Source organism: Artemia sp. Qi Xiang Cuo, chromosome 3 (assembly GCF_049724085.1).
Source record: "Artemia sp. Qi Xiang Cuo chromosome 3, ASM4972408v1, whole genome shotgun sequence".
Lineage (NCBI taxonomy): Eukaryota > Metazoa > Arthropoda > Branchiopoda > Anostraca > Artemiidae > Artemia > Artemia sp. Qi Xiang Cuo.
Window position 1 is genome coordinate 10,602,406 of NC_142796.1, and position 13,714 is coordinate 10,616,119.

General features: G+C 34.5%; 1 protein-coding gene across 2 annotated transcripts in view; it reads left to right on the top strand.

The window, feature by feature from the left end:
• Positions 1–13,714, top strand: part of LOC148953752 (spatacsin) — a 121,859-nt gene that overhangs the window by 39,595 nt on the left and 68,550 nt on the right. For both annotated transcript variants that reach the window (XM_089108467.1, XM_089108468.1), the window contains 5 exons: positions 3,004–3,292; positions 5,011–5,158; positions 5,934–7,728; positions 9,665–9,844; positions 11,785–12,583. In XM_089108467.1, the coding sequence (XP_088964593.1) occupies positions 3,004–3,292; positions 5,011–5,158; positions 5,934–7,728; positions 9,665–9,844; positions 11,785–12,583 (3,211 nt within the window). The remainder of the gene's footprint in view (positions 1–3,003; positions 3,293–5,010; positions 5,159–5,933; positions 7,729–9,664; positions 9,845–11,784; positions 12,584–13,714) is intronic.

Sequence of the window (13,714 nt, forward strand, 5' to 3'; positions counted from 1 at the left end):
AGAGCCTTTGTTGATTTCATGTAATAAAGCATTTTTATATTGGTTATTTTAGAGTATGATCCACGAGGATTATATTTTTAGAGGCACAATGTCGGCAAGCATAATAATAAAGAAGAGTAATCTAGAAAATATCCAGTAAACTACGGTCTATAGCATATCCCTTGAAGAATTCAAAATATTTTGTTAGTCCTTTTCTACATAAGAATTATCAGGAAGGATTCAGAAAATATTCAGGATTCAGAAGCAGGAGAAGTTAATAGAAAATATTCAGGAGAAGGATTCAGAAGCATATCCCTTGAAGAATTCAAAATATTTTGTTAGTCCTTTTCTACATAAGAATTATCAGGAAGGATTCAGAAAATATTCAGGATTCAGAAGCAGGAGAAGTTAATAGAAAATATTCAGGAGAAGGATTCAGAAGCATATCCCTTGAAGAATTCAAAATATTTTGTTAGTCCTTTTCTACATATGAATTATCAGGAAGGATTCAGAAAATATTATTTTTAATCAGACATAGTAGGGCATTTTGGGCGTTGCTTAGTCGTTTCCGCTTGGTAAATCTCATCATCCTTTCTCAGAATTCAACCTTACTATCTGCTTTTGCTGTCGAAAGTCATAAAAGGAATTTTACAAATATTTTGTTTCATTCCACAGAGTGGAAACAGTGTTCAAAAAAATTCCAAATAAGTACCAAATCATTTGATTTTTTATCCAGATATGATAATTTAGAAATCTCAGCCTTCTTCCCCTTGAATAAACCATTATTTATTCTTATTAATTAAAAAAAACTTTTTCCACAAAATAAGTTTTTCAAAGAGAAGTAAAGAACTCCATTAAACCAAAATGAGAAAAAATAAAATAATCTACCAAGCGTGAAACTGCCACAAATCAGCATCGATAAATAAATGAAACCCAAAACTAACATAAATTACAATAAATAACCGAGTCAAACTCAAAACGAGTTGAAATTAACATCAGTAGGGATCAAAACCTTACGCCTACCCAAGGCCAGAACATAACTTACACTTAACTGAAAAAATATAAATGTTTTTACTTTTATAACTTTAATAAATCAAATAATATTAACATTGTGATTACTAAATATCAGTATATGTATATTAAACTGACAATGCACATTCATTTGTATTTTTTTCAGTAAAGTGCAAATTATGTTTTGGCCTTGGGAAGGCATAGGTGCCTTCCAATCACTTTCGACTATTAAAAAGGACTCTAGGCATTTCAATTTCCAATCAAATGAACACCTTTCGAATTCTTTATGTCAACGCTGTCTATAACAAAACTTATATGCCCCGAGGGCATTACTTACAACCCCTGTCCTGACGGCTGTGGGAGGGAGGGGGTATTATCCTTAAAGATCTAATTTGAAGAATTTTCAAATATTTAACAAAATGGCTATCTCAAAATTTTGATTGGACGTGTTTGGGGAAAAGGTGGGCGTGAGAGGGGGGATAGTTGCCCTCTAATCACTTTCGACTATTTCAAAGGGCTCTAGTCCTTTGAATTTCCAATCAAACGAGCATTTTTTGAAGTTTCTACGACAACGATTTCTATAAAAACCTTATATGCCCCCAGGGTATAACTTACAACCCTTGCCCTGAGGGCTGTGGGGGATTTTCCTCCTCAAAAACATAATTTCTATGTCGAAATCAACTACGCTGAACAAAATGGCTATCTCAAAATTTTGATAGGATGTGTTTGGGGAAATGGTCAGAGCCCCGAGGGCTCTGAGGGGGTTATCATCCCCAAAGAACTAATTTCTAAAACTTTTAACTTCGTTGAACAAAATGGTTATCTAAAAATTTTGATTGGATGTGTTTGGGGAAAAGGTGAACATGAGAGGGGGATTAGGTACCCTCAAATCACTTTTAACTATTAAAAAGGGCACTAGCCCTTTGAATTTCCAATCGAATGAGCCCTTTTTCAAGTTTTTACGACAAAGCTTTCAATATAAACCTTATATGCCCCCAGGACATAGCTTACAACCATTGCTTTAAGTGCTCTGGGGGTAGTGTCATCATCTTAGGTATAATTTCCGGACCTTTTAACTACTTTGAACAAAATGGCTATCTCTAAATTTTGATTGGATGTGTTTGGATAAATGGTGGGCGTGGAAGAGTTGTTATTTACCTTTTCGTAACTTCCGGCCAGCTAAATAGACGCTAGCCCTTTCAACTAAAAATCAAATGGGTCCTGGTCGAATTTTCTACGACAACACACTTGGTGTAAATTACAGGGGTCTAAAGGAAACCAACAAAGAAACAAAAAATAAACAATACATTCTGCCCACATCGTTCTTTACTTAGGCAGCGCTATTCCGCTGCCTATGATTACATGCAGAACATCACTAACTTATAATTTAGCAGCCAAAGAGCCGACGACAGGAAAAAAAGAAAAAACGTAATCTTGACTCTCTTGTGAAGGTCAAAATCATTCTGCCTGTATTTGTCTGCTTCAGGTAGCCGTTGTATAACGTTGCGCAAATGGGTAAAGTTCTAGTTGAGGGATTTTGTACTATCTTATAAAATAGTTGCATTAGGAGAATGAAACTTTCAGAAATTCTTTCAGAGTCTAAACTATTCACTGGGAAGGTTTTTTCAACCCCTATCTTCGAGAGTATTCGACTACTTTCCAATATAGCGAAAAGCACCTAGAATTTTACCCATAGTTGCTTTCAGGTTTGAAAATTAGTGGTTGGATGGGAGTTAAATGAGTGGGGGGGCCTGTTGACCGGGAGATGAGTGCTTAGTTACTCTGGAGACTTCTTTAATTTGAAAGTTGGACTTGGATGATCTTGATATTGGAGGTCTACATAAACAATATTTCTATAATTTTTATATGAATTTTTCGATACCCTTGCCCAGAGCCACTAATAAAGGGAGGGCGGAAATAGGGTTTCCGGTATATATAGCGTCAAATAGCATAACGCTATTTAGGTAGGAATTACTGACGCTTAACAATTATATAATTAGATTTATTTTTCAGGAGAAGTATGAAATTTGACCGTATTATTCAAAAGAAATCGTTTCTTGTTGAATCATTACAACCCCACGAAAGACTATTGACAGTATTATTCAGTTCAGAGGTTCTTTCTGCTCGTCTATATCGGATATATGATGTTGATAGAAACGTATTACTCTATGAAACTCAGATTGATAAATTATCAATTGTGGTCTACCCCGGTCTTGGTGATTACCCGGATGTTATTTACAAGAAGGACAGTTTCCGGGTCCTGGGTGTTACTGGAGAAAAGGAAGGCTTTGTTTTAGATAGGGTAAGCTCTTTATTTTTGCTTGGTACGGAAAGTAGATGCTAGTTATGATTTTCATTCGGATCCTTGAACCTAATTGAATAAAAAAAATAACAAGTTTTTTCAACTGAAAGTAAGGACCAATATTGAAACTTAAAACTAACATGAATTTTTACGTATACGAGGGGGATGGCCCCCTCCTCAACACCTCGCTCTTTACGCTAAAGTTTATCGGCATTTTTAAGAAGTTACTTGTTGTTCTAATTAAACGACCCTTGTCTTTCAGGAGTCGTTCTTAAAGAATTGGGAGAAAATTCAAACTATCTTTTATTTATTTTGTAGTTTTTTTTTTTAATTTGGTTCTTCCCTTCTCTAGTTTTCAATCTAAGGATGTTTTCATTCTTTTTTTGTTTCTTAATTGCTTCATGACATTTTGTGATATTTATTTGCTAAGAAATAACCCAGCCGGGTCATGGCAAACAACATAAGAAGAATATAATAGAATTTATACTCACTAAAAAAATAGATAAATATAAAAGTACAACTATTCAAATTTTTTTTCGATGTGCCATACCCTCACGGATGAATCTATAGCAATTTTTTATTCTAATGAAATTTCTATTTTCCAAAAACCCAAACAAACCACCCCTTATCACCTTTTCTATCCCAAATATTTCCTTTTTCAAGCCTCCCAACTCTACACAATCAGCAAAAAGATGGAGTAAATCTTCATCGTTCTCTCCACGCATCGGATAAAAAGAATGACCGTCTTTAACCCTTACTTTCTCCAAGTATTTTCGAACATATTGATCTATTTTTATAATTTTTTGGGTTCTCTACCTTTTTTCTTTTGCTCGTTGTTCTGCTGACCCCTCGTTGTACAAAATTTTTTGTGCATTAATTTTCATTCTACGGTTGTTTGTATGTCGTTCCAGTGTTATTATCCACTTGCTTTATAATTTTTTTGTGTATTTTTACCTTTATTCTTTATTTTGTTGTGCCTATACCACAAGTTAATTTTGCTCATGTATTAATGAGACTGTATTAAATTTAGCCAAAACGAGCTATAAATGTACTTGCAAAGTCTTCCCATGTAAGATAACATTTTTCGATCAGTTTAGGGGTTTAAAAACAGGGGGGGGGTGTCTAAAGAAATTTTTACTTTTAATTTTCCAGAAGTCTTCCATGGCTTTTTTTCCAACCTTCTAAAATTTCCCACAAATAGAAAGCATTTGGTCTTAGCTCTCAGAATCTGACTGTAATTTATGTCAAGCTCGTATGTAAAAGTTGGTTTAGGGGTGGGGAGGGGAGGCAGACAAAACGGTGATTCGCATGGAAACTACACGCAATTTTAGAAGGCTTTGTCAAGATTATGAGCTTTTTTTTAGGAAGTTACTGGGCGTTGAATTCGTTTTGCAGGTTTACCCGGTTACATCACTGAATTGGATACTTCTAACAAATATCTCCTCTCTCCTTTTTTCTTTTATGTACACTATTAAATATACTTCAATTACTAGCAACTCACTGCAGCACCAAGCCGCCTGAGGTCAACACAGCTACCCACGCTCCCCCTTCATCTCAATTTATTCAAAGCCTCCCTCTTTGCACCCTCTAAGGAAGTTCCCATTTCCCTTAAATCTTTCTTTATAATATTCTTCCACCCAATTCGGAGACGACCTGCTTTTCGTATTTTATTTTAATTATAATAGCATATTAAATATAACAACCTTCTTCATTTACAGATTCTTAATTTACCAGAGAATGACGGGAAAAAATGTATAGACTTCTTAAGGAAATGGAGTCCACAGCCTTTGCCAGTTGCTTTTTTGAGAAAAGCCATAAAAGCTGAAAAATTTGTCTTCGTCAAAAAATTTTTGGACTTAAGATACGGTAAGCTTTTTAATGTTGATATGTTAGATTATGTATATAAATAATAGCAGTGCTTCCAGTATCGTCGAATTAATAAGAGCTTCCCCGAATTCTCCCAGTAGAAAAGTGGATTCTGAAATCTCCTTGAAGGAGATTACGAAAAACAAAAACACGAGGAGTTATTTACATAGTTTATGTTGGTGTTATCGGCTGATTTAATTTAAGTAAAAGAACACAAAAAGTGTAAATTAAAGGCAATGCTTCCACTATCCTGAATTTTAGGGGCTTCCCTGAACTTTCTTAAAGATAACGGAAACTTTTGGGTAATTACGAACGTTAACTTTTGAAGAGATTTCTGAGAGCTAAGTTATCTTTTGAGGAAATTCGGAGCAACTCTGCAAGTTCTTGGAGCACTTAGTAATTACTAGATTTATTTTATTATTATTATTTTATCTTTGGAAGAATTATTCAGCTTGGTACAATTTGGTAATAATAATAATAATAATAGAGAAAGAAATTCCAAAGAATAATAAGCGAAAAATAAACTAGAAACTACCAAAGCTTTAAAAGTCCTTTGAATGTGCTAAACAAGTTAGATTCTCGATCCGAATTAGGAAGGATATTGCATATATTATGAAATACTATCCTTTTCGTTACCGTACAGTAACGGAAACACGCGTATATTTACGAACGTTAACTTTTAAAGTGATTTCGGAGAGCAAAGTTATCTTTTGAGGAAATACGGAGTAACCCCGCCAATTCAGAGAACACTTAGTAATGATTACATTTTTTTTAGCCTTAGAAGAATTCCGCAGATTCGTGCAATCTGAAGATGCCTCACGTTTGAATCAAGAGAAACAACATATTTCAGAGCTTTTAGAGGTTCTTCATGACTCAATCCGTATAAACTTTGAGAATTTGAATAAACAAGCATTTAATGCATCCTTAGCCAACTCATCCCTGGAAAGTGTTTCAAAAGCCCTTGACAAAATCATTTATTTACATCAAGAGTTGTCAATTCCTCGTCATTTATTGTCCCCTTTTACAAAACTTCAATGTGACTTTATATCCATATTATTAGATTTCAGTTTCGATATTGAAGTTTTAGCACAAAAATCGCAAGAATATTTGGCGAAAATAAGTAAAAGGCGTGGATCAACTTCTCAATCGTCGACGAGATCTCAAACACCTGAACTGTATTTAGGGCAACAAAGAATTGACAAGTGGCGTACCATGAAAACAAATGACATTATTGATGACGTACTGATGAATGACATAATAGCTTTGGGTGCTGTGTTCTTGAAGAAGGAGCGTGAATTAATTTTAACATTTGACGGTTTTAAGGATTATGGACTCAGTTTGATTCGTGGCCTTATTCGTGAATCTAAAGATTTTGAATTGATTCAAAATATTGCAAAGGCTATACATATTGATCTAGAACCAGTTGTGAGACATTGTTTTTTGAAAGCTGATAGCCGACGAAAACGTGAATTTCCATTTGAATGTTTGAAGAAGCTGTCTGGAGGGATGGGCGTTCTCAAAATGTTTGAAACATCATTAGTTATTCTGAATCAACTTGAAATAGTGTTCAGTAATTTCCCTGGAAATGATTTAGTAATTGCAAAGAAACTGTTCAAGAAAGGGGAAATTACTATTGAACAGTTAAAAAAACTAAAGCGACATGAACTCGATGAACTTGTTACGGAGCTGTTTTGTTTTTCAAAAGATCCTTGTTTACTTAAGTGTATACAGCCTGAAGTGTTGTGGAGATGTTTAATAAAAAGAAATAGTGTCAGCGATTTAAAAAGCTGGGCAAAAGAATATGCATTGTCTGTCAATTCAGAGATGAGCAACTCCATAAAAAAATTTCCAGATTGGCCACTAACACCATCTATGATTGAAGAAGTTTTGCTCTTGCCTGAAAATTTTAGGGAAGACTTGATGAACGAGTTGGCAAAATATGGCGTATTTACCCAAGCAGAAATGAGTGATGTTAAGCTATTGCTGAAAAGATTGGAGAAAACCGAGTCTCTTGCTCAGATTGAGAGCTTGCTAACCCTCCCCACGGCAGTTGCTACCCCTGATGAATTTCACCGTCTATATGTATGCTATTGTGTTCAGAACAGCTCTGAAAAAGGACTAACTGATCACATGAAACGATACTCCTTAACTTCGGAAGAAGTTGAATCTTACATAAAAGATGCAGACATAATTCAGCCTGAGTGGTTTATTGAGTTTCTAAAACTCAAAAGAGGTGAAGAGTTTCCAGAAAACCCGTTGTTTTGTTACAATGCCCTTGTGGTACACCTTCAAAGAGAAGCAAAATCCAGAGAAATGGACTTAAATGATTTATTGAACGAAAAACCAATGGAAGTAGTTGGATTATACCTATTGGAAGATGTTTGTAATCCCTCAAGCACTGTCGTTAATGAACGGCTTTTGGATCGAGCAATTGAAGAAATTCCGATTTTAAGAACAGCACGCATGTGTGTTGCAACACCAACTTTAAATGATTGCAATATGTATGATTTGTTAAAATCGGCCACTGCGATTGACCTGGAAAAAAGTTTTACGTGGCGCGTTGAAAATAGGTATGTTCATTTTCTTTTCGCATAGACCTAGACCCCAATTTAAGTCAAACGTCACTTCGGTAGTCAGATTCGGATGTCAGAGAAATACTTAAAGTGGCGTATTGAAAATAGGTATTTTAATTTCCTTTAGGCTAGACGTAGGTGCTAATATGGACGATTTTTACTTCGGCAATCGAGAAAGTCGAAAATTGGCATGTTTATTTCCTTTTTAGGCAAAAGTATCTACTGACAGAATTCGAACTTTGTTTCCGCAGTTGGATTTCAGCAGGCAAGTTTGACATGGCTCATTTGACGTACGTGTCTTTTCATTTCTTTTCGGGTAAAACCTGGTACATTCAAGATAGGTGCTTTAATTTCTTTCTGGGTAGAACTAGTTACTGACAATTTTTGCTTCGGTAATTGAAAAAGTCGAAAACAGGTATGTTTGGTTCCTTTTTAGGCAAAAGTATTTCCTTACAGAAGTCGGACCTAGTTTTGGAAGTTGGATTTTGGCTGGCGGAAAACGTTTGACGTGACTCATTGAACATAGATATGTTTAATTTCTTTTTGGATAAAACCTGCTCCTGACAGGGGTGACTGTTTGTTTTGGTAGTCAAAACGATGTTTGACTCGGTGCATTGAACATAGCTACTATAATTTCTTTTCATGTAGAACTAGGCTCTGACAGGTGTCTATTTTTGCTGTCAAAAATAGTTGAAAAGGGTACATTTAGATCATTTTTGGACAAAAGTAGTTCATGAAAGAAGCCAAACTTTGTTTTGAAATTTGGATTTCGGCAGGTAGAAAAATGTTTAACATGACTCATTGAACATAGATATGAATTCTTTTGGGTAAAACTTGGCCCTGACAGGAGTCGATTTTGCTTCGGCAGCCAAAAATATTTGACGAGGTGCATTCAAAATAGTTTTTTTTAAGGGGAGGGGGCTGGTAGAACTAGGTGCTGAAATGAGTCGATTTTTTCTCGGCAGTCGAAAAAATATTTGGTGTTTCATTTCTTTTCTGGCAAAAGTTGCTCCCAAAAGAAGTCTAACTTCATCTCGCCAGTTCGATTTTGGTATTTCAAAAAGTTTGACGTAACTCATTCAACATATGCGAATGTATGATTTTTTTTTTGGGGGGGGGGGGATAAAACTTCGTTCTGACAGGATTCGATTTTTGCTTTGGCTGTCAAAAAGTTTGTGATGTGGTGCATTGAAAATATGTATTTTAATGTCTTTTCGGGTAGAACTAGGTCCTAGCAGCAGTCTATGTTTGTTTCAGCATTCAAAAAGGTCGAAAATATGTATGTCTGATTTATTTTTTGATAAAAGTATGTATGTCTTTTTTGATAAAAGTATGTATGTATGTCGAAAATATGTTTGCTTTCTTTTTTGATAAAAGGTTTTAACTATGCTCGAATTTCTCCGGCAGTTGGATCCCAACGTTCGGGAAAATGATTAACTTGTTTCATTAATTTATTTTTCGATAGAACTGAGTAATGATAGGAATCAATTTTTGCTTTGGCAGTAGGGAAAAAAAATTGTTCGACGTGACGCATTGAAAATAGATATTTGTACAGTAGCTCGGATTTCTTGTCGCCTGCTGTACCAGACTCAGACGCACCAGCCAGGAACACCAGCCAAAAGTAGCTGCCTATTGTTGCTTCTTTTCTTTCTATTCGTACTATTTATTCTTTCTTTTCTAAAAGAGCTTTCTATTGCTATTCTTCCAGCCACTTTGTATGTATTCTCTCAAAACATAATTGGATGGGAATTTAATATTACTTTAAAACCACTATACTAGGTATTTCCCATTTATTTTTCCTTTTTTTCATAGTATGGAAAGACGAGGCTATCAAAAAATATATTATTCTGGTTTCCCCTTTTTCGGCCCCTCTCCTGAAAAACTTGTTTCATGCTTCTTTTTAGGGTGGTGACGCATTATTTTTCAATTTCAGATATGCCAAAGTAGAAACAGATTCATACCCATGCACTACCGATCCTCAACTTGGCAAAGATTATGGTTGCCGACCAAACCTCGATTATATGTACTACTTGAGAAATGGGAGACCCACATTTGCTTTTTTGAAATTTCTCACGGATTGTGACAAGGGCTCTAAGAAAATGGAGAGTAGCATGTGAGTTTTGATACTACAATAACAACGTTATTTTCTGATTACCTTTAGATGTCATTCGCATTATTTCTTAGTGAGACTAATAGAGAGAGCGAATCTTTATATACTCACACACACCCTGTACGCGAATCTTATATGAAAAAAAGGCCGTTGTAAAAAAAAAAGGAAGACGCCTCAGTAATATCCCTTATTTTCTTTTCACTTGAAAAAATATTTCAGTTTATTCTCTCTTCTGAACTAAACATTATAACATCATAATTCTAAGAATGCAGCAAAATCCCGTATCCAGATTTTTTCTTGGGGAAGGGGGGGGGGACCAAAAAATTACAAAGACAAATAGAGGAATACAAAAAGATACAAAACAACTGGGGGGGGGGGGGCTATGCAATGTTTTTGACTCGCATTTGGTATTACGTTTTTGGTTTGAATTCTTCCAATTTTTGGCTTTTATTGAATTTTATTTATCTTCTATTTTTGGTTTTGTATTGGTTGGTTTTTTCTGGTTAACTCTTGGCGTTGTTTTGGTTTTCTTTGTTTTTTCACTTTTTTTGGCATTTTCCTTGAAAAAATTGTTGTGTTCCCGCTGAAAAAGTGAGGCGGTTGTCCTCCCGAAATATTCGTTGTGTTTATTTTTTTTTTTTTTTGCAGTATTTTCGTTGTCCTAAGAAAAACCATTTCTGATCGTTTTTTCTTTATTTTTTATAATTAATATGATTTATTTTTTATAAATAATATGAATGTATTTTTATTAAGGCAAGCTAAAAATGGAATCAAAACTTATGTTGATATTAAGTAAGATGTGTAACTGTATTTGTCTTGTGTACTAACAAGTCTTTTGTTCGATGAATTTGAATACCGACTGTTGTCTTACAAGATGTCAACAGTTGTTTCCAGACACTGTCTTTCAAGACAACTTTTCTTTTTATTTTGTAAAGAAAGTAGTTGAGCTATTCAAATGAGACCACCAGAGATTATGAGAAATTTGTATTTTGGCTTATTCTTGAAAAATGTATTCCCCCGGCTCTATTTCTATCTTCAATATACTAAAGAAAGTGCATGGAAATTGATTGTTTACTTTAAGCCAACGGCGGTCAATGTAAACAGTCGAAACAGTCGAAGTAAACAGTAAACAGTCGAAGTTCAAAATGAAAATGAAAAGTAAGACTTTGTCATGGGTATTATTAGAGGTATTAATCCACACCGAAATTCCTATCCCGACATCGGTTTGTATTTTTAGCTATTTTTAGTTGCTGTAGGAGGGGAGTTTTCATATCGAGGGATAGCAGGGGGGTTAGGAATGGATAATAGAATAATGATAAATAAATATAATGAACACAACATATTCAGAAGAAGATAGAACTTGTTTGAAAATAATTATTTGCTCTTAACATGTGTTGACTCTTAAAAATATCTCCATGATAAAATTGTAATTGAAGAAAGAACTATTGCCAGAAAAGAGTGACGTATGAAGTATGATGTATTAGGGAAAGAGTGACGTATGCTTGCAAGATGTTGCGTTTCAGAGAAAAATATTTGGAGAAACGATAATATGATATACCTATTAAAGTCAAAAGTTGGACTCTTAGCTTTGATTGATTGGGACATCCCCTCTTAGAAAGAAAAGCTAGTGGCCCCTAGGACTTAGAGAGAAAAAATGTTACGAATCAACCCTTATCTCGTTATATGGTGTGGTGATTTGCCCCGTGTGCCTCCTATTATTCGTTCCTAACCCCCTGCTATCCCTCGATACCAAAATCGCTCCTACAGCTACTAAAAATAGTAAAAAAAAAAAAAAAAAAAAGACAAACCGATGTCGGAATAGGAACCTTGGTGTGGTTTTATACCTCTAATGCCCCGGTCATGCTTTATTTTATTTTTTTTGTACGTGCCCGTCTAGTATAACGGCTGTTCCATAATTGTAATAAGTAATAGTTTATTTTTAGGATATCAACTGTATGCTCGGTTGCTCACTTAACAGCGTTGAAGAATCACCACTATCCATCGCTTGTTCAAAGCTGTATCGCATTTCTTGACATGCTTGGGAAAGACACAATGCTCCTTAGATGTTCTATTCTGGTTCTCCAAGTCTCCTATACGTACATTTTGGAAAACTGTAAAGAAAAGGGAGAAAAAAGAATTCAAACGAAGAAAGAAATTGATGAGGAATTCAATAGTTATTCCGAAAAATTGGCGAAAAAGGATGCAAAAACTGCAGAAATTTTGTCCAGTATTTTTGAAGAGGCATTAGACTACCAACTTCAAAACAATGATGAAAATGATGATTTTGCTAATATATTATTGCAGTGGAATGTTCTAACAAGGTTCTGTGAATTTTATTGTTTCTCGCCTTCATCCTCGTTAATTGAAGGATTACTAAAGCGTAAGCAGTTAGTTCGACTATGTCTAGCAGTACAACACCTTGATTTGGACAAAACCTCACTAGTTAAAGCAGTAAATTTCCATGAAAATTCTACAAAATCTTATTTTATTCAAGTTCTAAGAATGACTGAGAAGCTAATTTTGCTTAGTGAATCTGATAGAAAACGTGCAAAGAGGAGGCTGTATTCTGATGGCCTGAATAATGAGGCGGTGCTCGAGTCCGTTTCGATACCTTCTCCTCCTTTAAGCTTTTTTGAGGTCTTAAGGGAAGCTGAACAGTCGGAGGAATCAGCAGTATTTTTGTGCAATCAGGCTGTTCGGTATGAAAATGAAATATTTGCAGTCCTCGCTTCAGGCTTTGAGGTAAGTTTTATTATTGTACCAGATTGACTTCTTACTAGTTCGTGTATTTTAAAGGGTTTACAAGGCATTATAAAATAGAGTAACCTCCGTTTTACTATTGACGGGAAGAATTTTCATAGGGAAAGTTAGGATTAAAAATTCCTATTTTTGCAGTATCCAACCCTACTTACTTTTCTCTGCTGTGAACTCGTTGTGGTGTTAAGCTACCTAAGTGCACTCGATGAAATAATACATATTTTGGATTTACTGTCAGAAACTGAAAATCGCCTCTTATGTCCACCTGAAAAGTATTTATATGTAGAAAAAATAAAAACAACAAATAAAACCTTAAAAACTAAATAAAAGCGAAATAGGTTTCTTTCATACATAAAACGTTCGTTATAAAATATGTCAGATTCGGTAAAATATGTTAGATTCGGTAAAATATGTTAGATTCGGTAAAATATGTTAGACTCGGTAAAATATTTTAGATTCGGTAAAATATGTTAGATTCGGTAAAATATGTTAGATTCGGTAAAATATGTTATATTCCGTAAAATATGTTAGACTCGGTAAAATATGTTAGATTCGGTACAATATGTTAGATTCGGTAAAATATGTTAGATTCGGTAAAATATGTTAGATTCGGTAAAATATGTTAGATTCGGTAAAATATGTTAGATTCGGTAAAATATGTTAGATTCGGTAAAATACGTTAGATTCGGTAAAATATGTTAGATTCGGTAAAATATGTTATATTCCGTAAAATATGTTATATTCCGTAAAATATGTTAGACTCGGTAAAATATGTTAGATTCGGTAAAATATGTTAGATTCGGTAAAATATGTTAGATTCGGTAAAATACGTTAGATTCGGTAAAATATGTTAGATTCGGTAAAATATGTTAGATTCGGTAAAATATGTTAGATTCCGTAAAATATGTTAGACTCGGTAAAATATGTTAGATTCGGTAAAATATGTTAGATTCGGTAAAATATGTTAGATTCGGTAAAATATGTTAGATTCGGTAAAAACATGGGACACAAAGGAACCGTTTCCAAAAATTATTGAAAGTATCTTGTGAAATAAATAACGACAATAAGGAAAGAGGGGAGACATCCGTAAGATTTCAATTATATATGGGAGCAAAG